Below are 27,266 nucleotides of genomic sequence, written 5' to 3'. Positions count from 1 at the left end.
ATTTCTTGGGAGCCCAGATGTTTCTTGCCCCTGTAAGAGCTAAGATTCCAGTCAGTAGAAGCACACACAGTACGTCACCATATCAGCGATAGGGTCCTGTACCCTCTGCTGCTACACCCCAACCAAAGGGTTAAAGAGACACCGGCTGGCAGAGTGACGGAGTGGGACACTCTGCCCTTGACCTCTGTGAGAGAGACCTAAGCCATGGCCTCAATGGGAATCCACACATCCCTTTGACGGCATTACGGTAACAGCGACTTCGGTGCCATCTTGGTGTGCATGTGTTAGCACCATTAGTGGAACTCACCGTTTATCCTGGTTTTTCTACCGTTACTGTTGACAAATAGCACACTGTGAAATGAGCAGTGGCACTCCAGGGGACACTTTACCTTCCAGAGATGTGGGCTTCAGTGTCCATCCTCTGTAGCCAAGCCCGCCAAGGTTTTCCTAAGGAAAAGACGCTTCCTAGTAAAGACTGTGCTCACAAAGAACGTAACTGGCATCCTCGACCTGCCTGTGTGTCCCTCTGTCCCTTGTCTTCCCTGGCAGCCTGACTGAGAGAGCAGCCAGGCAGCTTCACCCCCAAAGCCCAGAAGGGTGAGTAGCATTAGCCTGAGTGACTTCTCAGGGCGGAGGCTTTGCTGGGAAATGTGTTTCTTGTAAGGAACGTGATTTGTTCTCGGTTTGGCTTGACTGAGATTGTTCTTGCAAAGGAAAGAGCAGAAGATTCCCAATTTCCCAGGCCTCTCTTTTTGTAGTGACTGCTTTTCCTTGGAAGAATTGAAGGAAGGGGCTGGATGCCGATCTGAGGCGTGTTGGGCGTTAATGGCGTTTGGCTAACTAACGAGAGGAAAGGGCACCGTTCTTAAGCAGCCCCTGGGATGGCTGGAACTTTTCTTCTTGGCTCTCTCTTCCAATACTCTTGACTCAATCCCAGGACCGCAGAAATCTGAAAAGGTGCTCCATTCCTCTAATCGCAGAAGTTAGAGGTAGAAAAGGACAATCAGAAATTCAAGGTCATTCTCGGCTACAGAGGAGTCTAAGACTAGCCTGAGCTACCTTGTCTGGAAAAGAAGTGTATCTTTAAACATGAGTAACATGTTCAAGTACTGACATTTCGGGTATAGCCTCTCCTTTGCCTTTCATGCCTTTTTCCTGCCTTCTTTTTTTGGTCCCCCTTTCTCTATTCCCCCTTTTGTTTCTTGTAAAGGTTAGGTTTTAATTGTGTGTACTTGTGTGCATCTGCGTGGAGGGAGAATGCTGTGGAGGCCAGAGCATGCCGTGGAGGCCAGAGGCACTGGATCTCCTGGAAATGGAGTTACAGGCAGCTGAGAGTCATCCAAGCCGTCTCTCACTTGGGAGACAGGGTCTGTCATAGTTACTTTTCTATTGCTATGATAAAATACCATGATCGAGGCAACTTAGAGGAGAAGTTTATTTGTGGCTCATGGTTCCGGGGAAGTTTAGAGTCCCCAGTGGCTGTGTAGAGAGCAGCAGCAGGCAGCAGGAGAATATGGCAGCTGGAGCAGATGAGAAATCACATCTCCGACCACAAACAGGACAGTGAGAGAGACAGAGACAGAGAGACAGAGACAGAGAGACAGAGCTTAAAATGCAGGGAGTTTCCTGAGCCCTCAAAGCTGGCTTTGATCAGCTCACACCTTCTACTGACCCTAATGCTGAGAGTTATGGGGCAGCTCTTTCAACCCACCACAAAGGCTCACTCTGGCCCAGGCTGCGCTGAAACTCACATCATGCTTCGTGCCTCGGCCTCCCACGTGCTGAGGACACAGGTGGGAACCACGAGGCCTGGGGTGTGGTTTTCTTTCTTTTCTTTTCACATTGACAGCATCCTCACACTGACATCCTCATATTGTAATAGGGAGATAGAGAAAGAGGACGACGAGAGGATACCAAAGTTAACTTAAACAAAATCAAATGTCTTGACTGTTTAAGAATATAATATGGAGTCAACTTATTCACTTCTTTTACAGCGTGTAGATAAATAGTTTAGGTGAAATAATCCACTATTGACTTTGGTGCCCCCAATTGTTATGAGTGTGTTTACATGCATATGTGATGCCTCTGTGTGTGTGTGTGTGTGTGTGTGTGTGTGTGTGTGTGTGTGATTCAAGGCAAGCACAGGGGCACTTGGCAGCTTACATTCCTCGGGGTTGCCTGCTCAGGTTACAGGTTACACTTGTCCAGCTCTGACTCCAGAACGACAGTTGTACAGATCACAATGCCATCGCATGTGTCTCCATGCCATCACATGTCTGGAGTCTCTGATCTTTCTCAAGCGCAGCTTTCACGTCCAGGTGTCAGAATCCTGGCAGTCCTGTTGCTGACAGTCTTGAGTCTCTTTGGCTGGGGTCCTGCACTGTTAGAGGCGTGAGCATGGTTTGCTTAGCCGTGTGACCTGAGAGAAGCAAGCCGCTCACCCGCCGTGAACTTGATTTCCTTATCTTCACACTGACATGTTAGGTCAAAGACCATGATGATTCGTGATCTAACGCAGTTAATTAAAATACCAGCTCCAGCCCTCGACTAATAAACAGGAAGGGAAGGCTCTTAGTCCCCAGCAAAGCTGCCCAGCAAGGCCTCTGCAGGCCGTGCACCCCAGGCAGGATGCTCTGGGAAATCAGATGTTGGTGGGGGCAGACTGCTTATTGCTGTTCCTCTCTGGGAACTTCTGGAAGGCCACGTCAAAGGCCAAGTTAGGATGTTTTTGTCTTTGTTGATTTGTATTTTGAGAGAGAACCCTGTGCTCTGTGCGACGGTGCTAACAGGTGGTGGGCCCTGACAGGAAGATGAACTGATCCTTCGCCGTGGGACGCTCTGTTAACAGAAGGAGAGTCTCCTGAAACACTGCCCTCCAGGGGGATACGCCTGCCCAGTGAGCAAGGATGGAGGGGGGAAATACCGGCACAGTGACAGCTCCTGGAAAGCTCTGTAGTGCAGCCAATGAAATGCCATGCTCTCTCCACATGCAGATCAGTGAGGGAAAAGAGGTTAGAAGCCTTTAACTTTGTGTCCCTGGGTTGGAAACCACCGAGGGTGACTTCTCGTTATCTTCCCATTCCCTCTGTCTTGTTCTTGGCCTTGCTTCCTCTGGAATGCGCCGTTTGTTGCCAGATCTTGATGCTGTAAAGCTCCAGCAATGCCTTCGCCCGTTCCTCACCTCTTGGTGATTGCAGCTGCCTCTCAGCCGTCTCACTGGAAGACGGTTGTTCTTGCTCTGGATCCAGAGCAGAGACCTCAGCCCTGCTCCTCTGCCATGTCAGAGAGTACCACACGTGCCCATGACACCGACAGTGTGGCTGGAATTGGCAGCTTCTTCCCAGGTGTTCTTATTCCGTGACAATGTCCTCTTATTGAACAGTGTGTGTGATGGACAAGCTGTAGAGAGCTAGCTGGGCAAGAGCACGTGCGCTTTCCTAAAGGCTGGACCCACAGAGGAAGGCGTTTGTTACGATGTACCCATAGGAAAGCACTGGCAATTTTGCAGAAAGCATTCAGCATTTCATCAAAAAGTCCCGGACATTTCTATTCAGTGGGCTCCGCTCCACAGTTCATTAGAAGTGTTGATGAGCATCGTGTGGCTGGCACTGTCACTTCCCAGTTCTTCCAGTCGCTTAGCTTACTGTTTCATGATATGGGATCATGAAGTAGAAAACAAAGCCCTGAGAGCCAGCCTGACTTGGGTAGCCTAGCAAGCAAAGGCTGCTTTGCTGATGTGCAAATGAAGCTAGCCTAGAACTGGCTGTGGTCTTTTCCTATTACAGTTCTCATTTTTGCCGTGATAAAATCCCCCCACAAAAAGCAAGTTAGAGGAGAAAGTTTATTTTGGCGTATGGTTCCAGAGGGATCGACAGCATCATGGCAGGGAACACATGGCAGCAGGGGCAGAATGTGGCAGGAAGCAGAGATGGGAGGATGGTAGATGGGCTGAGGCTATAAAAACTCAAAGCCCAGCTGCAGTGATGCAGCTCCTCCTGCTAAGCTTACCTTCTGAAGGCTCTGTGGTCGCCCCAGACAGCACCACCCCCTGGGGACCAGGTGCTACAATACTGCACCTATGGGGGACATTCTCGTCCAAACCACCACATCATGTGTCCATCCTGTTGGGACAAAAACCTCTCAGAGCTCTATGTTGTAAACTTTGGGCTAAAAAGGAACCATTATTGCTTTTACTAGACTGTACTTTTAATTACACTAGAAAATATTTTACATTTCTTTATTTCTATGTGTGTGTGGGCACATGTGTGCGATGACCCACATGTGGAGATCAGAATGGACTTTCCACAGTCTGTTCTTTTCTTCTGCTGTGTGGATCCCAGGACTGAACTCTGATTGTCAAGCTCGTGGCAAGCATCTTCACCTGCTGGGCCAGCTCACTGGCCCATTTTAAGTTATTGACTCATTTTGTTATTTGACAATTTCATAAATGTATATGATGTGTAATATTACTCTTTCCACCCATTCTTTTCTCCTTCCTACCCCTGTCAATTCAACACACCTCCTGTCCCTATCAGTTCTTTTCCTGGATTCATGACTTTTGGTTTTGTGTTATGGCTCATTTTTTTAAGGAGGGTCATCTATATGAGCATCAGATTGGAAATATCCTTTGGAGCAAGTTTGGGATCATCTGTATGAGCATAGCTGAAGGCATTGGTTTTCCTCTTATCCCTGGGTCTATCAGCAGTAAATGTATCAGTGGTAAGGGGTGGGCATCCTGGCCCCTCCCTGCCATGGATGCATCTTTCCCTTCATGCTGAAGAAGCACAGGCAGGGGGTGAAAGCCTTTCACCCCACTCTCAGCCCTTGTCCCTGCGCTGTGCGCTGCGGCATGACTCTCCATGACAACATTTGAGGCTCCTTTAGTTTCTGCACCCACTTGAGTCCAGCCTTGATGGTCAGCTTCCCTCTCAGCAACAGAGAGCAAACTAGGAAAATAAATGCGTTGTGACCTTCCTTTAATGACACTGCTTTCTCACTGACGGTTTTTTGGACAGCATATCGTCTGGTCATCATATGACAGTAGTTTTGTATATTGTCCATGTATAGAAAAAAACGCCCCCTGATTTTCCCTGAAGTATAATTGACTTAACTTCATCTTTATTGTTGGAGCTAGAAGAGAAAACAAGTGATTTACACACCGATATATTCACCGCTGCCGTCTCAGATCAACACCAGCATTCAGCCATTTCCACTCCACAAGGTGTTCCGTGAAGTGGGAGGAACCTTTATCACTTCTCGTCTCCATGACAGGAGAGGAGACAGTGTTGTTCTATGTGGATGAGCACTGGGTTTGTGGGATCCTGCTTCAGAGGCCAGCCTGCTACTTTGTTCTGCGGGAAGCTTGTTTTCCTTCCCATCGAATACGGCAGAACCAGGTGCTGTGGGCACATTCGGATGGCCTCTGGGCCTGAGGAGTGCTCGTGGATATTATTTTGACATTTTGTATGAATAGCCACCAGCAACAACTATGCATGGAAGAGATCATGAGCTCCAAACGTATATTCCATGAAATCTCAAACTAAAAATATCACCTGCTCCGCTTGCATTAGCCAAGATATTAAAAAAAAAAAAATCCACAGGTACAAATACCAGTGAGAATCCAAAGCTGACCTAAAAGAGGGAAGGTAAAAATGAAAAGACATGATCCACATAAAAGACTGTGATTAAAGTGTCTTCTGACCCTGTGAATACAGGCTGGTGCTTCTCCCAGGATGCAGGGAGGAGCCTGCAGCGTAAGCACCACTGGCTTTCAGATGTGTCACACAAACATCAAAAAACTCACTGTGGGGCTGGAGAAACAGCTCCACTGCTGAAGTATTTCCCATGTGAGCATGAGTTCAAGGCCCAGAACCCAAGCAAAAGGCCAGGTGCGACAGTGTGGTGTGCCCTCAGAATCCCAGTGCCGAGGAGACAGCATGGACGCCAGGACTACCTGCTCAGCCGGCCTGGACCAACGGGAAAGCCCTGTGCCCACTGAGGAATTCTGTGCCCCAAACAGGGCACATGGCCTTCTCAAAAGCAGCCACTGAGTTAGACCTCTGTTCCCTACGCTCACGCACTTACAGGCACAAGCACCTGCCCACAAGTACACAAATTTGTGCATGTGCACACGTGCGCAGGCGAGCACACACACACACACACACACACACACACACACACACACACTCAGGCGGGGATTGGGAAACTCAGGAAACCTGGCCTAGAATGACCTTAGGAGTGGAAAAGTATATTTCTATTGTGTTGCCTGTTTGGGGATTACTGGGGTGGGAGCCAGGGCGGTGCTCCTGCCATGGGAGCACTCACCAAACACAGCCCATCTGGGCTCCGGAGAGCTTTCATTGACTATTCCTCCCCCTCTTCCTTTTTCTTCTCTTCCTCTTCTTCCTCCTCCTTCTCCTCCTTCTTTGGTTTTTGAGACAGGGTTTCTCTGTGTAGCTCTGGCTGTCCTGAACTCACTTTGTAGACTAGGCTGTCCTCCAGCTCACAGAGATCTGCCTGCCTTTGCCTTCCTGAATACTGGGATTAAAGGTATGTGCCACCAGAGCCCGGCTCTCTCCTCTCCTTTTTTTATTTTTTTATTTTTTTGTTATTAGTTTCATTTTATTAACTCTGTATCCCAGCTGTATCTGCTCTCTCCTCTCTTCTTTACTGTATTTTTTTTAATCTGTTCCAAATGTGTTGGGAAGAGCATCAAGAGAGGACTGGACCAAAGGAATTTTCAAGCCAAGAGGCTTCATGAACTTGAGAGCGTGGACCAGCTTGGTCATCCTATTTACAGCCTTGGAATGGAGCCTCTTGGGTTGTTCCTGGTGTTTTATCAGAGCAATAGGAACCCTAAGACACCGCTGCACCCCAGCCCTGTGACTGGTGAACTTTGGGGTGTGACCGTCTCTGTTTGGTGGGATTTCTGTGGCTAGTGGCCACATGGAGTTCTTTTGAAATGATAGTATTTTTGATATCCTTTAATAAAATAATGACTAAAATTAATTTTATCTGTATCTTTTCAGTGTGTGTGTGTGTGTGTGTGCAGTTACTGGAAAAGGCATGAGTTACACAGTAGTGTTTAATTTTTTACTTCCCTGTTGCAGCACTGGTTGCCAGGCTCTGACGTGCCTTTTTACCCACTTGAAGGTGGTGCCCTAACATCTTCCTGGAAGGTCGGGAGCGATTGTTTAGATGTAATGAGTCAGAGCAGCAGGCTATTCTCTTAAACAAGTTAGAGCTTGGATAGTGACACCCCAGGGAACCGTCCTGAGCCAAGCCACAGAGCAAGCCAGTTCTTGGCTTTTAGGAAAATATTGCCCCCAAAGGTCACCTCTTGTCACCGAGCTCCCGCCAGTGCTAATGCAGGCCGGCGCCGTGTGGCATCTGTGTTGGAAGCATAGCTCTAACAGGCACGTGTGTCCCTTACTGTTTGTGTCCTTGTGTGTGGACTATACGTATCGGCTTGTTCCTTGGGGCCAGACTTGCTGTTTCATTACTAAGAGATGTTTGTGGGAATAGTGAGTGTCCCCACAAAACCTTGACAATAGGGCAGTGGATGAGTTGGCACAAGTCCTGCGAAGGGTGACACTGTTGATGCTGTTAGTGGAGCCTCGCAGAGAAGCTGTCCACCCTGGAAAGAGGCTCGTGCTTAAATGGACAACGCTCCCCAGGCTTCCGCTCTTCTCCCTTGCTGTACTGACTGGCTGCGGCCGCTGTTCCCCATTCATGCCCAATTCTATGTTATTCTTTACACAGAAGTTTCAGCTTCCTTTTGAGGGTCAGATTTGAGGTGGTGTAAAAGGGGACTGGAGTCTTTCACCACTTGAAAACAAGGTTTGGAAACTTCAGCGAATGCAAACCCTCAGAGAAAAAGCATGACTCCCAAGGATCAGAATTCCCCTAACCTGTTGCCTTTCCCCCTAGGGGAACAGCTCCATGAAATGTGTTAACACTTGGTCCACTTTCTCAATGTTGCCTTCCTCTCTTGCATAGAACAACATATTTCATAAAGCTATTTGTAAAGATGATTTATTTGTTTGTTCTTTAGTTTGCTTTGGTTCTTGAGACAGGGCCTCATGTAGCCTAGGCTGGCGTCAAATTTTCTTTGTATTTGGCTGGCCTTCCACACCCGATCTTTCTTCCTTGACCTCCTAAGTGCTGGGATTATAGCCAGGCCTCACCATGCTTAGCAAAATGATTGTATAAATAATCTTTCTTTGGAAAAAAGGGTGGCAGCATTTTCTTAGACTTCTTGTCTTAGCTTTGTTCTGATCCCACGGGGCTGCCTTAGCGTGGTAATCCTGTGCTCCAGTGTCCTTATCTGTCTAAACTTTATTGAATGAATGGCTTCTTACACTTTCTGCTTATCACCTGTGTTTACTTGTCCTCAGACAACTACTCTTTGCTTGTCTGTCTTCATTAGGCCTAGCCCTCTGCAAACAATAGCTTTAAGGCTATCCCTTCACTTCTCCAAGGTCTAAAGTCTGCCTTGTCCTCATTCACATTCTGACCACGTGACTCAACATGCACAGCCCCCCATCCCCAAGATCACATCAGGTCCCCCAGGGCCTCTGTTGACTTTGAGTTAAGAGAGGATATCCCAGAGGGATTATGGGATTTGTATTACAGCCTCACAGCTTGTTAGTAAACTGCTGTCTAGTAACTGCTTGAAAACATAGCTGATAGTGGGTGTTTCCAGTCAGGTTGGAATTCTTTCTTCCATTGTGGTTTGGCATTGAAAAATTGTTGTTTTTCTCAGGAAGTCTTAAGCATGATCAGGAACAGCATCTCAGATCATGTCATATCTCTGCACATGGAGGTCGTGGCAAGGAGCAGACACTCTGGGCTCCCGTTGGAGCTGATTCAACTTGTGTTTAGTCCAAGGATTAGACCAGATTTGAGAGGAAGATCTTAGCTGCCGTTCTGCCTCCGTGTCTTAGTTTGGATCCACAAGTTCATCAGCGTCACAGGCACTGAAGTTGCTCCTTCCCTCACTGGACTCAGTGAGTGCCTAAATCTTTGGGAAGAACTTGTGGGTTCTCTTTGTCACAGGGGCCCCTACTTTCCCAGGTAAGCTCAGGAAGACTTAGGATGGCACAGCCGCTGAGGGGGAGAGAGCCTGGTTTTCCCTGTCTGCTTGATCCTCCCTTCCCCCACAATGACCAAAAATGGCCTTTGATATGAATCATTTTGTAGAAAATGATAAGAAATATAAGTGAGCTATAATCAGCTCATGGAATGTTTGAAGCAAGCAGGAGGAAATCTCTGCCAGTGTGGATTGTTCTTATGGAATTCTACATTATTAGCTAGCCAGGGCAGATGCATAGGTAATGGAAATATACAACTGTGAAACAGTATACAGTTACTTTTAAAAAGTAATTATTGGAGCTGGGTGTGGTAGTGCATGCCTTTAATCCCAGCACTCGGGAGTCAGAGGCAGGCAGATCTCTGTGAGTTCAAGGTCAGCCTGGTGTACATAGTAAGTTCTAGGACAGCCAGGACTGTTATACAGAAAAATCCTGTCTCAAAAAAATAAAAAATAAATGTTCTTATTTGCCATTTATACTCTTTATTGTGTTGAAGTTTGTTCTCTCAGTTCCTGTTTGCTCCAGAACTTTTATCACAAAGGATGCTGGGTTTTGTAAAAGTCCTTTTCTGCATCTACTGAGATGATCTCAAGATTTTGGTCTTTAAATTCATTTATATGATTTATTACACTTGCTGGACCATTCCTGGATCTTTGACATAAAGCCAGCTTGACTTTGCTGGCTTCTTGAGTAGATGCTTATGTTCAGTTTGCAAGTATTTTTATTGAGAATGTTGGCATCTGCGTTCGTCAGGGGTACTGGCCTCCACTTTGTTTTGTGTGTTGTGTCTTTATGTGGTTTGGATTAGAGTAGTTCAGGGTGTGTCCTGGGAGACAGGTGCTGTGAAGGGGAGGGCACTTTAATTGGGAAGGAGGGACAGGGATGGAGACATTTGGAGAAGCCACATGGAAACATTACTGTACCACAAAGAGAAGCCATAGACTCTATAGGGATGAAGATTCCGTGAGACCCTGGGTCTAAAAGGACCCAAGCACCTCTTCTGAGGAGAAGCCCTGGAGGCTTCCCTGTGAGGATCTGATCATGGGGGCGGGAAGGGGGCCATGCCCGGCCACTGTTGGGGACACTCTGGCTCTGTCCAGGTGAATGTCTTCAGTTGCAATCTTATCCTCAGGAACCTGGTGTCAACCCTGTACTGGAGGCAAAGAGACCTTTTTATTTATTTGTTTCCTTGTTTGTTTGTCTGTTGTCTTGGTTTTTGAGACAAGATTTCTCTGTGTAGCCCTGGCTGTCCTAGAACTCACTCTGTAGACCAGGCTGTCCTCTAACTCACAGAGATCCACCTGCCTCTGCCTCCCAAGGGCTGGGATCAAAGGCGTTCGCCACTGCCATCTGCCTGGTGAAGAGTCAGGACGCTATTTCCCCCACCTCAGTCTCTGCTTTCTCATCTGTGAAACAGGCACAAGGAAACGCCTATCTCTTTTTCCACCATTACTGTGACATGGTCTATTGGAGGCCTCACACAGGAGAAATCTGGTACAAGTCAGATTAGGCTCTATAGTGACAGAGGGCTGGGTGGGATTAGAAGGGCTGGAGTAGGGTATCGAACTTGGAACTGAGTGTGGCAGGCAAGTGAGTGCTTTTGATTACTGGGTGGAGAGTGAATCTGTCAGGGAACGTGAAGGCTGTTCTAGGCTGAGAAACATAAAGGATTTTAGTTCTTAGGTTGTAAAACTCTTCAACAGAGACTACTTCATGCATCAGGACTACCAAGTCTTACTTAGATCAAGATTATATAGACAGTTGAGGGATTTCCAAAGGTCTTATTTCTTTTGTGCACTCCTGAAGTTCATGTAAAAGCTACGGATGGCTGATATAATTCTTATTTTTTAAAAAGTCAACCCATAAGATAATGTTTTAAATATCTTTTTCCGGAGAACAAGCATTTTAAGAGCTTTTAAATGCCCCACAAGTGAAGGGAAACTCTGGAAAGGGAACTGATTTATCACATATGAAGTAATTCCAGCTACGCCCAGTGCCGCGCCATCCACATTCGTGCTGACACACTCAAGTCAGAGCACTGGGCACAGGCAAGGAACATAAAATACCATTGATGTTAAATACAAGTGAATCACTTCTCCATTCAAAATGCTTTAATTCTGTAAATTATTCTTCAGTTTAATCTTCACCAGATTCATAAGTTTCATTCATTTTATTAAAATACATGAATAGCTCTTTAATGTATCTTCAATATTTCAAAAGCCAATGTATTAAAAGATAACACGGTGTCAGTTATCCATATATATGGATATATATATATATTTTTTTTTTTTTTTTGCTATTTACAATAAAGGTTTCCCTCATTTGAAATGTGGTACTTAGAGAGAAAAGCTTGAAAACAGCAAACTAGCAACTTGGTATCTCATTACTGAAAAAGGAAGAATGAAACAAAACATTAGCTAGGGGAAATTTTAAAGTACTATAATTCTCAACACCTGAGCAGGCATTTTTAGGCTTTAAATTCAGTATATTTTTTTCCTTAGAGATGTTTGAATATTTTTTAATTATAAAAGTAAACAAGGGTAGGAATGTAAACTTGCACAACCACTCTGGAAATCAATCTGGCGCTTTCTTAGACAACTAGGAATAGCGCTTCCTCAAGATCCAGCTATACCACTCCTAGGCATATATCCAAAAGATGCTCAAGTACACAACAAAAACATTTGCTCAACCGTGTTTGTAGCAGCTTTATTTGTAATAGCCAGAAGCTGTAAACAACCCAGATGTTCCTCAGTTGAGGAATGGATACAGAAATTGTGCTACTTTTACACAATGGAATACTACCCAGCAATTAAAAACAAGGAAATCATGAAATCTGCAGGCAAGTGGTAGGACCTAGAAAAGATCATCCTGAGTGAGGTATCCCAGAAGGAGAAAGACACACATGGTATATACTCACTTATATAGACCTATAAGATAGGATAAACATAATGAAATCTATATACCTAAAGAAGATAAACAAGGAGGACCTGGGGTTAGATGATCAGTCCTCACTTAGAAAGACAAATGTGATGGGCATTGGACGTAGGAGAAAACAAGTAACAGGACAGGAGCCTACCACAGAGGGCCTCTGAAAGACTCTATATAGCAGTGTATCAAAGCAGATACTAAGACTCATAACCAAACCTTCGGCAGAGTGCAGCGAATCATATGAAAGAAGGGAGAGTTAGTATGACCTGGAGAGGACAGGAGCTCCACAAGGACCAAATATACCTGGGCACAGGGGTCTTTTATGAGACTGTATCTCCAACCAAGGACCATGTATGGATATAACCTAGAACCTCTGTAGCCCATGGTAGCTCAGGATCCAAGTGGGTACACTAGTAAGGGGAACAGGAACTATTTCTGACAGGAACTCAATGGCAGGCTCTTTGACCCCCTCCCCTCGAGGGAGGAGCAGCCCTGCTAGGCCACAGAGGAGGACTTGGCAGCCAGTCCTGAAGATACCTGATAAACCAGGGTCAGATGGAAGGGGAGGAGGTCCCCCCTATCAGTGGACTTGGAAAGGGGCAGGGAGGAGCTGAGGGAGGGAGGGAGGGACTGGGAGGGAATGAGGGAGCGGGACACGGCTGGGATACAGAGTTAACAAAATGTAACTAATATTAAAAAATTTAAAAAGTTAAAAGTTAAAAAAAGTAAATAAAATAATATAATAAACATCACACACTGATCTTCCAGGTCTTTAAGATTTTGTTCTTACTTTTATATATGTGTATGTGTGCGCACGGTGTGTTTGTGTGTGTGTGTGGGAATGCGTGTATGTATGTGTGCGCACGGTGTGTGTGTGTGTGTGGGAATGCGTGTATGTATGTGTGCGCACGGTGTGTGTGTGTGTGTGTGGGAATGCGTGTATGTATGTGTGCGCACGGTGTGTTTGTGTGTGTGTGTGTGAGAATGCGTGTATGTATGTGTGTGCGCACGGTGTGTTTGTGTGTGTGTGTGTGAGAATGCGTGTGTGTATGTGTGTGCACGGTGTGTTTGTGTGTGTGTGTGTGTGGGAATGCGTGTATGTATGTGTGCGTGTATGTATGTGTGCACACGGTGTGTTTGTGTGTGTGAGAATGCGTGTATGTATGTGTGCGTGTATGTGTGTGTGCGCACGGTGTGTGTGTGTGTGTGTGTGTGTGGGAATGCGTGTATGTATGTGTGCGTGCATATGTGTGTGCGGTTACGCGCGTGTTTACGCATGTGAGCACAGAGGCCAGAAGAGGGCACTGGGTCCTCTGGACAGGCAGTCTCAGAGGACCGTGAGACACTGGACCTGCTCTCCCTCAGAGGGCAGCAAGTGCTCTTCACCCCCGAGCACCTTTCTGCCCCACAAACAGGCCAGGCTTAACACTTTCATCTCAGACGTATTGTTATCGTTATGTTAAAGTTGTGCGTGTACATGTGTGTGAATGTGGGCGTGTGCACATGTGTTCAGGTGCCCACGGAGGCCACATGCCTTCAGTCCCTGAAGCTGGAGTTGAGTCACTTGACGTGGGTCCTGGGAACCGGACTTCCACCCTCCAGATCAGCAAGCTGTGTGAACCTCAGAGCCATCTCTCCAGCCTGTCGGCGTGCTTGGAGGCTGCTGTCTGCAGATGTGCGCTGGTTCTCTTGGATAAACATCGGTTTTCTAGGTCAAACGTTAGGTAATGATGTTGAAGGGAAGGTTTTCCTTGTTTTCCTTCGTACTGGTGCTCCCACAGGTGGTACTTTGCTGGGTGCAGTATTGACCTACAGTGATTTGAACTTGCGCCTCACACTGTCCTGAAAACCAATTCGTTGAGAAGGTTTCGTGTGCGTAGTCAGTTGCAAATCTCCCTTTGGGAGTTGTGTGAGTTTTGCAGTTGGAGGTTCTGCACCTGTTTTCTGTTTGGCAGACAGTTTCTGGCAGCCTGAGGCCTCATTTGCCCTGTGCAGGAGAGCTGCTTCACAGCCTTCCACATGCTAGGCCACTGCCCCACACTGAGGTACAGCTCAAGCTCATGGCTTTGCAATACAGGGTCAGAATTGTCATACAGCCCAGGCTGGCCTTGAACTCATGATCTTCTGCTTCCACCTCTCAAGGACTAGAATAATCGGCATATACCTCCACAACTAGCAATTATGTTATTTTTTTTTATATAAATTTGATGTTTTAAAAAACATTTGTGTATGGGTGATTTGTGTGCCTGGTGCCTGTGGAAGCCAAAGAGAGCATTGACTTCCCTGGACCTGGAGTACACACAATTGTGAGCCACCCTCACTGAAGGATTGATGTAATTCTCATGAGACATCTGTTAGCTCCTTTGAAAGTGGGTTATGCTGGACATAGTGGCACACGCCTCTAATCCCAGGACTCAGGAGTCAGAGGCAGGTGGATCTCTGAGTTCCAGGCCAGCCTCATCTACATAGCAAAGTACAGGCCAGCGCAGCGAGGCCCTGCTTTTAAAAACAGGTGGGTTATATAACAGGAAAGCACGGCTCCCAAATCTCTCTGGCTTCCTATCGCACCATCTGCCATAGAGTCCCCACCAGCGGCCAAACAGATGGCCCTGAGTTCACTCAAGCTTGAACTCACAGCCCGCAAAGTTGTGAGCTAAATAAACCCATTTTAGAATAAAAGGCCCAGCCTCGGGTAGTTTGCTTTATCAATGGTAACAGACTAAAGCAACAGAAGGAAACATTCCGACATTAGGACCTGCCGTTCGTATGCTTGTACGTGTGCTCTTGTGGAGCATCGGTGTGCAGGTAGAGGTCAGGGGTCAGTGTTGGGTGTCCTCCTCAGCTGCTCTGTACCTTATCTGTTAGACAGGCTCTCTCACTGGGCCTGGAGCCACCCTGCTTTGCCTCCTTCCTCTGGAATTCTCAGCTCCCACTGTGGCGCCAGCCTGTAGGTATTCGTGCTTGAGCTGAGCTCCACACCCGTGTCTGACTGAGCCGGCCCCCGCCTGAGGGGTGCTGCTCTGTGCACTACCTCTGTCTGTAAGGCAGAAGTTCTCACCCGTTCTAACGCTGGGACCCCTTAATATAGTTCCTCGTGTTGCATTGACCCCAACCATCAGATCATCTCGTTGCTCCTTATGACTGTAATTTTGCTACTGTTGTGAGTCATAATGTAAATATCGAGGTGCAGGATACCTGACATGTGACTGTGAAAGGGTCGCTGGGTCCTAAAGGGGTCAGGACCCACAGGTTGAGAACCGTTGCTCTGAAAGGCCATGCAAGCCTTCTCAAAATGCAGTCGAAGGTGCGTTTCCAACAGCCCTTGTTTTCTCGGGAGTGTGCTTCTTTACATCTTACTTAGGAAATCCTTTTCTTGTTGAGATTTTTAGTTTACATGAAGGTTCAAGTCAAGGCCGTCAGCCGTTTAGCCGTGAGTCGTTTGGTGACGCCCTCCTCCCTGAGGGCTCTTCTGGAGCCCTCCCTCTCTGTGCTCTGCCCTGGACGCACTGATGGTGCGAGAGCTGCTGCCCCACATTTCTAAACTGAGTGCACTTTTCCTCGGCATCTTGGTTAGCAGTCACTTCCTTTACTGTTTGAGGGAATTCTCAGCAACACGTTCAGAAAGGCTGCATGGGAATTCATAGAATTCATGCATAGCTGGTAATTTTTTGTTCTGACTGCAGAAATAGATGTACAAGGTGTGTGTGTGTGTGTGTGTGTGTGTGTGTGTTGTCTTTGGTATTTTCCCCTGAAAACTTGGAAGACTGGGCTCCGTGCCATCAGATCAGCTGCCAGTCTGACAGCTGCCCAAGCCCTTTCCTTGCACAATCTGCTTTGCTCTCATGCTTTTAAGATCATCTCTGTGTCTCTGGACTTCTGAATTTCCACTAGAATCACTTAGCTGTATTGTGTGTGCCTGGAATCTTTTTAATCTAAATAAATTAGTAGGAAGTTTAGTGAGAAGGTTTTCTTGGGAGATTAGTTCTTTTTCTTCATTTCTGGTGGGATTTTCCTCTGTAATGGTGATGGTTTGAATATGAAGAGAGTTCTAAACCAAACTTTTAATATATCTAAGGAAATATTGCTTTAAAAGCATTCTTACCCTAAAATGTGTATCATATACTGATTACTATCCTGTCAAATCCCAATTAAAAGTATGGGATTTCAGAATGATATGGAAAAAGGCTGAGAATTAAATCCAAAAGCTGATGATGTAAAAAATAGTTACTGAAAGACCCTACCTAGCAGCGTTTCAAATCAGATACTAAGACTCATAACCAAACCTTCGGCAGAAGGGGAGTTAGTATGACGTGGAAAGGATAGGAGCTCCACAAGGACCAAATATATCTGGGCACAGGGTTCTTTTCTGAAACCGTTTCTCCAACCAAGGACCATGTATTGATATAACCTAGAACCTTTGCTCAGACGAAGCTTGTGGTAGCTCAATAACCAATTGGTTTCCCATAGTAAGGGGAACAGGGACTATTTCTGACAGGAACTCAATGGCAGGCTCTTTGACCTCCCCACCCCAAAAGGGAGGAGCAGTCCTGCTAGGCCACAGAGGAGGACTTTGCAGCCAGTCTGAAGATACCTGATAAAACAGGGCCAGACGAAAGGGGAGGAGGTCCTCCCCTATCAGTGGACTTGGAAAGGGGCAGGGAGGAGCTGAGGGAGGGAGGGTGAGTTTGGGAGGGAATAAGGGAGCAGGATACATCTGGGATACAGAGTTAATAAAATGTAACTAATAATAAAAAAAATTAGTTACTGAAATTAAAAATTAAGGCTTTTTAAACAACTGGCTTATTGAACTGAGTGATGGGTAAACCATTAATAGACAATGATATTTTGTCTTGTTCTGTCTCCACTGTAGCGTGGTTTAGATGCCTGTAAACACAGAATACCTAATTCCTTTTTAGAAGCCATTTGCACACATCACGTGTGTAGGAGCCTTCTGGCAGGGCCTGGCGGCGCTGGCTCTCTTCCTGCTCCTTGCTGGCATCCGTGGCTGCTGCCCTGAGCTGAGTGGGCTGGCTGATGGCAGGTGCTCTCTCTTCCCGTTGCTGCCGGGCAGGTCAGCTGTTCGTGAACCCAAGTGCTGGCCCCTGGGGCGGCCTTGCCCTGAGGTGGCCAAGGCCTCTCAAGCTGCCACTCTGGAGCTCATCATTCCAGACTGCACTCTTTAGTGACTGTTCGTGTCTCTGACTCAGACTATTTTGTAAGTGCCACCTAAATTCTTTAAAAACCTGTCCTTACATAAGCTGAGCTGTGCGGGGAGTGGGGAGGAAGGTGGTGTTGGCTATGGGGAAGCTGAGAACTGCTTTTCTTTGACCGCATATATGAGAAAAGAGAAGGGAAGATGGTTTTTTTATCTGACTCCACCTCCGTTCTTCTTGTTTCTCCTCCAGCACTCTGAGGAGTCACTAAGTATCCTAGCCTATCACTCTTCTTGAGCCCCAACCACAGCAGAACCCTTATGTGGCCCCGGGCTATCATATTGATGTGTGAAAAAAGTCACTGAGAGTGTATTATGATTGAGTTACAGCCCCCAGCAACCCTCATGCCCAACCCAGAACTCAGCACCTCAGTGTGCCACAGGGCTGATGAAGAGGTCATTCATTTAAGTAGGACCAGTAAGGAACTTCCTTCAGTATTACCGATGTCCTTACTCAAAAGGGGTGGGGGCAGGGTCTAGATACATGTCACACGCCATCATGGACAACAGCTATGCATGTACAGTGTTGGCCATCAGCTGGGGTCATGGTCCTAGGCAGCTCTCCTGGTTTGCTTTTCTGTTGCTGTTGTGATCAAATACTTTGACCAAAAGCAAGTTAGGCGAGGGAAGCTTTTGTACCTTTAGGTCATAGTCTGTCACAGAGAGTAGTTGGGGCAGGACTGGAGCAGAAACCCCAGAGGACCACCCATGCTCAGCTAGCTTCCTCGCACAGCTCAGGCCCACCTGCCCAGTGAAGGTGCCAGCCACAGTGGCTAGGTCCACCCACACTGATCACCACTCAAGACAACGTCACAGATGTGGCCGGAGGACAGCCTTATGGAGGCAAGTCTTCCACTGAGGTTCTTTCTTCCTGGGCAACTTCAGTTTGTTACAAGTTGGCAATAAAAACGGAGTAGGACACTGGTCATCCCTAAGTCAAGGAAAGTCTTGGAAGCAAGTTTGTCAACCTCTTGACCTCAGGTTTTCAGCCTCTAGAACTGCAAGAGGATGGATTCTGTGGCCCATGCTTTATTCTAGTGGCCTAGGAAACTAGCAGAGCACCCTTGCACAATTGCTGGTGCTTTTCCAGCATCCCTCTCCAGGCAAGGATATAAAGGAACGTGTTCACAGAGACCTGGGCAAACACCCCTGGTTGCTGCTGCTGAAACCTGTTTCTTTGACTTTCTTCACAATGGAGATATGAAGGAGCGGTTCTATGTGCATTGGGGACGAAGTGCATGTGGGACTCAGGTGACAACATGTGGAGTTAGTGGCTTCTCTTCTCTCCTCTGTCTCATGGGTCCCAGGGATCAAACTCAGGTCGTCAGGCTTGGTGGCAGGCACCCTGTGAGCCATCTTGCTGACCCTCAGGGAGAGACTTTAATCTTGCCAAGTTGTCAGCTGTGTGGATATCAAAGTTGACTGTAGAATCAGGGCAGCTGTAGTTAAGAAGTCCCGGATGTGCAGGAGTACCCTTGAGGAAGATGCGAGCTGAGGCGCAATGGTGAGGGCTCAGGCAAGGGCAGGAAGGTGGCGCGTTGTGGTGAGGGAAGATGCCAACCTTCTAACTGGCTCTCGAGTTCTGAGATCACAATCTCATGCCCCTTCGCTTGTCAGGGCGGAGCTCCACCCCCTCCTGTGTGGACTCCATTTCTTTAAGTTACTGCACGGTCACAGGAATTTCTGGCAACAGAATTCTCTAATTTAAAAAAATAGTGTTAGGTCCTAAGAGACCTCACTCTGTCATAAACCTGGTTAGTGACTCACTTTTGTTCACCCTAACGGAGCCACCACTGCCCCCACCTCACAGAGATCGGTTTTGATGTCAGGTGTATGGCTTGAAAGTGTAGCAGCAGAGAACTTGAGGAAGATCTTTTTCCCCATTCAACTTGGCCCTGAGCAGTGACGCCGCTCTCCTAAGTGCCTGTGGCCTCATCTGAAAAATGGGTACAGGGGCTGGAGAGGTGGCGTGTTATTCAGAGCCTATACTGCTCTTCCAGGACACTGCCGTTCAGTTCCCAGCACCAAAAGGGTGCTGTTTGTGACTCAAGCTCTAGTGGCCTGGCCTCCACGGGCGCTTGCACTCATGTTCACACAGACACATATGCATACATGTAATTTAACACACACGTCTTTAAAATAGGAATAGTGATGGCAAGTCAAAGACTAATATGAGTGTTAGTAAGGACATATAGAAAGCGCTTTTGTTATTCCCTGTGCACTTCAAGGGCTCAGCAAGTGTGCGCTGCTGGTGATAAGCAGCAATAAGTGCAGTGATGGTATTTTTAAATCACCACTATAACTAGCAAGTGGGTCAGTTGCCGGAGATTCCTCCTGAAGGGTTGTTCTGTCTCATAGGGGAACATCTGCTTTCTTGTTCCAGCCATGACAGCCTATCCGATGTAGGTCAGAGACTGACTACAGAACTGAGGGCCTAGCCCTTGGACTTACAAATGTTCAGCCCTTTCCGACCATGAGATGTACGGAAGTTCCCAGGAAGACCTGTGACAGTGCAGACTTTGATCTGGTGCAGGAAGGTGGCTTCGGAGGCTAAGATTTTACATTTCGAGCAAGTTCCAGGTGAAGGAGATGCTACAGTGTCTGGGTTTTGAGTGGCCGGGCCCTGTGTGGATGGGAGAGTTTTGAGTGAGTGGCCGGGCCCTGTGTGGATGGGAGAGCTTTGAGTGAGTGGCAGGGCCCTGTGTGGTAGGAAAAGCTGATTCAGATTTTATACTCCACCATTGAGAACCAATGATTATTGTCTGTCAATTTCCATTAAAGGCCAGAAACTTGTCATCTTCAATTTTTGCCTAAAGCTGGCCAGGTTCTTGTTATTTTCTGCCCCTAGCCTCCCTGTCTAATATTTAAACAATACTTTAAAAGAATGCTGACTGGACATCACCATGTATCAGAGACTGGTCACTAAATCCTTACCCTGTGTTCTAGTCTCATCCAGTTGCTACGATAGAACACTGGCCAAAAGCAACTCTAGAGAGGAAAGGGTTTATTTCAGTGTACAATTCCAAATCATAACCTCCCTGAGGGAAGTCAAGGAGCTCAAACAGGAGCGTGGAGGCAGGCCTGCTCGCTGTTACACACAGCAGAAGTTCTGTCCGGAGAAGGGACTCACAGCCAAGTACAGCAGAACCCATGGACGATGCTTGATAACCAGGTTATACAGTCCAGCACCCAGGGATGGTACCTCCCACAGTGGGCTGGGCCTCTCTCAATCAGCAATCAAAACAGTCCCCCTCGATATGCCTGTTGACTAGCGGTCCTAGAGGCCAGCAGGAGAAGGGGAAACTGGGGATGTTCTCTGAGCGCACCTGGGCTGGAGCCACACAGGCAGCTCGGCTGTAGTTGACTGCCTAACAAACCTTTAAGAAGGAAGCCTGTAAAAGCACAGGTCACAGAAAGCAGAAAGATCCTGAGGAGGGCTCACAGCCTTTCCACTGCTTCTGTCCTAATTCACGTGTAAATTCAACTCCCATCAACCAAATATAATCTGCTGTTGATTTACCTTCAACTGCAGAACCTTTCTTTCCTCCTGCTGAGTCAGCAAGGCTCTAGCTACCTCTGTCTCCAGCCTCATCACCTTGTGCTTAAAAAACATTTACAATGCTAATAATAGTAACAACCGCCACTACCGTGGCCTACATGGAGCTGCAATGCACGCTGGGTAGGGTAGGAGCTGAGTGTGCCATGTCTGGTAATTTGGGTAGAGCATGTGTGTTGGTGCCTGTTGCTCAGAGCCTGGGGCTTGGGAAAGCTTGCCACGGTCACTCACTCTGGAACCTGACTCTGCTCTTGGCCAGCATTTTCCTTTTTTTTTTTTTTTTTTCAAGTGAATGGATCAGGCAAGGTGGGAATAATTTGGTGTGTGTTGATGACCCCTTTCTTCAAATGAAGACTTACCTGGAGGCCCAGAAGACAAAGCACAAGAGCTGAGATTTCTCAGGCAGGGGCTGCAGTGGAGCCTGCCCATTCTTCCCGATTAACAGCCCTGGAATAGCCGCCAGAGTTTCTGTCAAGCAGTTGGCCTTCGTGGTGGAAAGCCTCCCTTCTGGCTCCCTCCAGCCTGGCTTTGTGCTCTAGGACATAGAACAGGCTGTTGTATGGCCATGGTTGCAACAGGGGTCTGGGCTATTAGGAACCTTGAAAACAGCCGTACACAAGGCTGCTTCCGTGTTGGCTTTTGGAAAGGTTTGATTGCAGGGTTTTTGTTGTTGTTGTTTTCTTGTTTGATCTGAAAGTCTTTGGGGGTAATTGTGGAGGATCATGGGAGAGAGCAGAGCACAAGGTTTATTTAGTGTAACTTTCTGGATTTTGACTCAGTCTGTGAGGAACCCAGCTCCCTTTGATGGAATGAGGAAATGATGTTCTTGGAAGAGACAAAATCTGAATGCAAAACAGAGATAAGACGTTGTAAGTTCCCCAAGTCAACAGGAAAAGTTTTCGGAGTAATTAGTGTGCCTGAGAACATGAATAAAACAGTCCTCGTTAGAGACTGGACGTGAAGGCTGTTATTGTCAGTGAGTTGTTAGGCAGGAAAATGTGAAATATTAAGTGGAAAGTCCTCCAGCATATCCCAGGGGGGTGAGCTGGAGGTGCTGGCTCGGGAAACATTTCACTTTATTGTAACTCAGGACGCTTTCTCTTCTTATCAACTCTGAGCACAGCTCTCGGAGAGAAGGTTCTGGAAATGCAGTGACCAATACAGAGACATCGTAGCATTTCCTCAGCAGGCACGCATCTTCTCTTTATTCTGTTCCCTGCCTGTGAGAAGTAGAGAAACTGTGACACGCAGCCCTCTGCTCGCCTGCGCGCTCTGGGGAGGCGCTTCAGCTGGAGTACTTTGCCACTGCTGTGTCAGGTGTCACGCATAAGGCAAAAGAAAATGTAATTCATCCACAAGTTACGAAAGCCCACACGGTAGCAAGTCATGTGATTTCCCCAGGGTTTGCCCAGCTTGTCTCCTTGCTGGGCAGTAATGTGTTCCCAGGCCCTGGGGTTGGAGTCCCCCTTCATCTTAGTGATGACAAAGGACCCCGAAGAGAAATGCCTGTTGTTGTTGTTTTCCTTTTTAGGGAACAGAGAGTGCTTTTATTTCTCTATAATGGTAAAACCTAAGAGCCGGGGCAGAATGAGGGCTGCAAGGGGGAGGAGAGAGCTGTGGAAACCTTAGTGCTGGAGCCTGCTGGGCCTCACAGGAGAGGCAGTGAGCACATCACATGACCACTGCCGGGAGCATTCTGGGGTAGTTTCTGTGTTCCAAGTCTACGCAGTCACCTGGGTGGGCATTGGTTGATTCGTGGTCTGCGTGTACTCTCTCAGCGGAACTTTATAGAGAAGCTTTGAGGTGCGGGCATGGAGCCCTGAGATCATTCCATCACTAAGGCAGTGAGCCATCCCTGCAGACCCTAGTTCAAGTCCCCACTCCTCTGCCTCAGAGCAGTGACCTTGGAAATAGATCTTTCTCTCTCAGGTTCCCTTCCTTCCTCTGTCCAAAGGACATTAACCAGGGCCTTTGCCTCACAAGGCAAATGCACCAGTTCTTACTGCTTGTTTGGAGTACCCTGGGCAATTCTTTGACTCTTCTTACCTCAGTTTCACAGTGGAGGTGATGAGGTTCAAAGTGTTCTAAAGAAACGGTGTGGGCTGCAGTGCCGGGCACAGACTGTGAGGATAGCACAGACAAGGCTCCGGGTTCTATCTCCAATGCAGGAAGGAAGGGAAGGAGATGGGTGGGAGGGAGGAAGGGGAGGATCTTTATACAAGCCTTCAGCAAATGTCATTTCAGAATAAAACTGAGACCCTTCAATTTGCAGTTTGTGAAGCTGGGATCTATAGAGACATACACAGTAGGAGCTGACATCTTAGGAAGCTTCATACCATGGATGCTCCAGTCTCAACACTGACTCGTGGGTGCTGCTTGGAGGTGGGGGTGGCCATGGGGTCTAGCAGTGGGGAGAGAGAGCTGCGTGCCTCGGAGCTTCTGGTCTCAGCTCCCTGTTGCCCTGTGGGGTAAACCGCATGGCCCTTTCAGCTCTCAAACCATCCCTTCAGTCCTCGTAGCTGTGGCTGCTCATCAGGGCTTAGGGCAGGACATCTTTAGAACACGAGTTCATCCTTCTCTGTCTTTCTAGATAAGGCCCAGAAGGTTCTTCTTCCTTATTGAGTATGACCTTTTGATAAATTCAGTTTTGGCTTTCATAGTGGAGCCATTTTTCTTATGAAATTCAATTTGCTTCAGGCTTCTATCTGTTCTGCTTAGTCTAAGAGATGAGGTGAGGGACCCTGAGACGTTTCAGTGCTGTGGTGTGTTATATTTCACTCACAGCTGAGCAGAGAGTACGTGCTGGCTGGCTTCGTCTTCTGCGCTGCAGCCGCAAAGCCATTCTCGGCCAGGTCTTCTAGCACTATCTGTTGTCAGCTTTGGTATTTGCAGTGTGTGATTCCCAGGGCAAGAGAGCGGTGCCACAGGCCTGTGTATGTGTGTATGGCCACATGTTACTGCCACCAGAGTCACACGGGCCCACTACAGCCATTCAAATGACAAAACCCAGCACAAAAATGGACTTTATACTTCCTGTGCTGCCTTTGGCACGCCCCTAAATTCTTTTCGCCTTTTAAACATTAGCATAAAGTTTCTCTCAGATTCCTTCCAGTGTGTTTTAGAATGGCACACTCGAAACTGTGGTTAATGTTACACAAGGCTCAGAGCTACTCTGGCCAGATAAATTTATGAAATGCTTTTTATCCTCTTCTCCTTTTAGTTACATGACACACGGGTGTATTAATATTAAACCTGGCAAAGGAGCCGTCCAACAATGTTTAATCCGGCATTTCTCAAAGGCCAGTGCGTGTGCCACTGAAAGTGCTCTGACGTGTTGATCTACCTGTGACGGCCACCTTCTCAGGAGCAGTTAGAGAAACAGGGTTTAGGAAGCACCTTGTCCTACTTCAAAGGTGACCTTGCTCCATTGGGCGAGGGACACCTGGATCCCTGCTTTTGTAAGGTACCGCCAAAGCCATTAAACTACAGAGCGGTTGTGTTTTAACAGTTTGTGTGATTCTAATAAATGGCCAAGCAAATTATGTCTGGTTAAACCGAGGTCATGTGTGGAGGAGGGTACCCGGGAGAATTGCTGTCCTGGCGAAAAACTTTCAGTGCCGAGTGTTCTCTGTTCCCAGTCGCCCTGTTTGTGTGGCAGGAAGCCACACTGTTAGCCAGAATGATTTCAGCCCCAGAAAGTGGACGAGGCGTGGTAGACGTCATTCCTTCCCTCCCTTCCACGTTCTCTGTGTATGTGTGTGCGCGCGCATGTGTGTGTTGTGTGTATGCACACTTGTGTGTATATGTGCACATGTATGTTGTATGTATGTACACATGTCTGATCATATGAGCAACTGGAGATGAGAGGACAGCTTCATGTGTCATTCCTCAGGCACCATCTACATTTTGTATGAGACACAGTCTCTCTGTGACCCGGCGCCTCACACCTAGCTGGGCTAGGAGTGGCAGCGATCCTCCTGTCTCATCAGGACAGCCAGCTTTCCTGTCGGTTCCCGGCGGAGCTCAGGTCCCCTGCTTGGGAGTGAAGCCTGGCTGAGGGGGGTGAAGCCTGGCTGAGGTTGGCAGCCGCACGTTTTTCCACATTTTGGGATTTAGGAGACTAGCGGCCTTCATGTTTTAAGTGAAGGCCATCAAGAATAAAGACTGCAGCTGCGACAGACTTGGTGTTCTGAAAGGTAAAAACCACCAGACACTGACAATATGAAAGAAAGCATTAGGGCTGACACACAGAATCGCTGTCAGGAGACTGCCGGGCAGCAGGTATAATCAGATTTCCATCAAGGCAACTGGCCTTCCGGAGCCACTGATGCCTGCAGATGCCAAGCATTTTATCAGAGAGTGAGTCAGTTCTGGCCTGTGGCTGGCGCCTGGTGCTTCGCCCAGTCAGGAGAACATTGTCCAAGGTCTGAGTCCCAGGAGGTGGCCCTGCACTAGGGAGAATCGGGGATCTGGGAGCGAGGCTAGCCCCAGAGCCACTGCCGAACACGTGTGTAGGGAGGAAGGGGCTTAAGTAACGTGTTGTCTTAGTGGCGTGGACTGGGCGCCAGAGGTTGATTCCCTGTTGGAGGAATTCTTCCTCCCAGTCATCTCCTCTCTCCTAGGCCACCGTGTGTCTGATGCTGGGGCCTTTCATCCTAAGCGCCCTTTCCCACTCGAGCTCTGTCTCCATAGCTACCCCACATGCAAATTCCCAGTCATTTGGAAGTAACTGGGTGATCCAAGTCAGACTCAGTGTTCCTAGCTGGGGGTGGGGTAGCTTTCCATGTGAAGTCATTGTTCTCGGGTATTCCTGAGTAAAGGGGATCCTACCGCATAAGGTCACCGTTTTCAGCCAGCGCCCACCTGATAGACTATGGCTTGAAGCTGGTCCTGTGCCAGGACTTTATCAAGGAGCAATTTCCAGACCTAGCTAAATAGCTGAAAAGAAAAAAAAAAAGGCCCCACAGTAATAGTAAAGAAATAGTAATAAAAGCCCATCTGGCTAGGAAAAGGTGGAAGCACAAGTGCTGCCGGTGGGGGCGGGGCACCCTCCCCTCTGCGCCTCCTCTTTGAGCTGTTGTGAAATGACAGGGACCAGAATCTGGACTCTGGAATGCGCAAAGTGGAGCAAAACCCTAGGTCAGCTCTCGGCGGGCCTTCCCTCTCCTGCCCTGTGCTGTCAGTGGTCTGAGCACTGACAAGTGTCCCTTTGGCCTGCGGGGAGGTTGGGAGGAGCATGCTGGAGGTAAGGAAGGTGCTGGAATCACACAGGAAATTCCCGTCCTCCCTGGCCAGCAGCTACCTGCTGCACACACCCCTCCCTGAGTTACCTCAGCCCACGACTCCTGGGAGGAGAGCTAGGCCCGGCCGAGCTTCTGAGGGTGGACTCAGCCCTTCCGCATGCCACAGCCAAAGGAGGCAAAGCTGAAACCAGAGCCTGGTACAGGCTGATGCCCAGAAATGACTACAGTGGTGAACCCTCAACACATCTCTGGAGACGGCAAAGGTTTGACTGTCATTTTGTAAACTTGGCATTTCTAAGTCTAAGGGGAGACTGTGTCTTTAGCAAGAAAGAAAGATATGGGTTTTTTTTCCACTGAGCAAAGCCAGGAAAATGCTTATTATTTTAATGTTAACATGGTAATTTATATATTCCAAAGACACACACACATATAAAATGTCTGTTTCACGTGTCAGGGGTCTGAACATGTTAATAAGCAGGGGACATTTGTGGGCAGGACTGTTTGGTCCAGGAGCCCAGCTGACCGTCTGCTGGGCACTTCACAAGCATCCTCAGGGGCGCTGGCCAAACACGTGCGAGTCTGCCTGAGCGTTCTGCCTGGGTTTGGATGCTGCCCCTGGGACGTTTTCTCTGCAGCCGTGTCCTCGGAGAGCCTTCCTTTCCTGGTGGGGCTGGCTTCGGGGGTAGCCCCATCCCCACGGCTGCCAGCCACCCCACAGGCCGTAGCCATCACTGCTGAGTCTTTTCATGTGGATGCCTCAGGATAAGAGGATGGGGCTTATTTTGGTTTCCAGAGATTAGAGAGTGAGAAGGCAGGGGTGCTTTGAACCCACCCTCCTAAGCGTCCGACTCAGCTCAGCCTGGCACCCTCCCGGGCTCTGCCTGGGTATCTTCCCAGGCGCTTGGAGGACTGGGGTGCCTGGGCAGCCTCACGAGTGCACACTCTTGTCATGAGGCCTGTCAGGGTTAGCATAACAGTAGTTGATGGAAAGTTCACACGGCCTCTCTTAACAGTGATTCTCAAAGCTCAGGCTTCAGCAGTCCAGGAGCATGATCCTATGCTGATTACTGCTCTGCCTTAGACAGTAACTGGAAGATGAAGGTTGACCCTCACTGGAGTAGGGGGTTTGAAAGGTGTTGGTAGCTCTGTGTGTAAACAGGAATCTCTCAGTGTTTTCCTCCCTCCTCCCCACCTGCACTGAAGGATGAGGCCACCTGACCTTTACAGAAGATTCT

General features: G+C 47.9%; 1 protein-coding gene across 2 annotated transcripts in view; it reads left to right on the top strand.

The window, feature by feature from the left end:
- The window catches only part of Ablim1 (actin binding LIM protein 1), a 249,892-nt gene that overhangs the window by 40,045 nt on the left and 182,581 nt on the right, over positions 1 to 27,266 (top strand). The window contains exon 1 of one of the 2 annotated variants that reach the window (XM_060391659.1): positions 25,933 to 26,294. The exons of the other annotated variant lie outside the window; for it this stretch is intronic. Within the exon in view, the coding sequence (XP_060247642.1) occupies positions 26,249 to 26,294 (46 nt within the window). The 5' untranslated portion in view covers positions 25,933 to 26,248. Of the gene's footprint in view, positions 1 to 25,932; positions 26,295 to 27,266 lie in introns of those variants that run through there. 2 annotated transcript variants of the gene reach the window in all.

The sequence above is a fragment of the Meriones unguiculatus genome, chromosome 1, assembly GCF_030254825.1.
Source record: "Meriones unguiculatus strain TT.TT164.6M chromosome 1, Bangor_MerUng_6.1, whole genome shotgun sequence".
NCBI lineage: Eukaryota > Metazoa > Chordata > Mammalia > Rodentia > Muridae > Meriones > Meriones unguiculatus.
The sequence above is the reverse complement of the archived record's forward strand: the minus strand, read 5'-3'. Positions and strand labels throughout refer to the sequence as shown.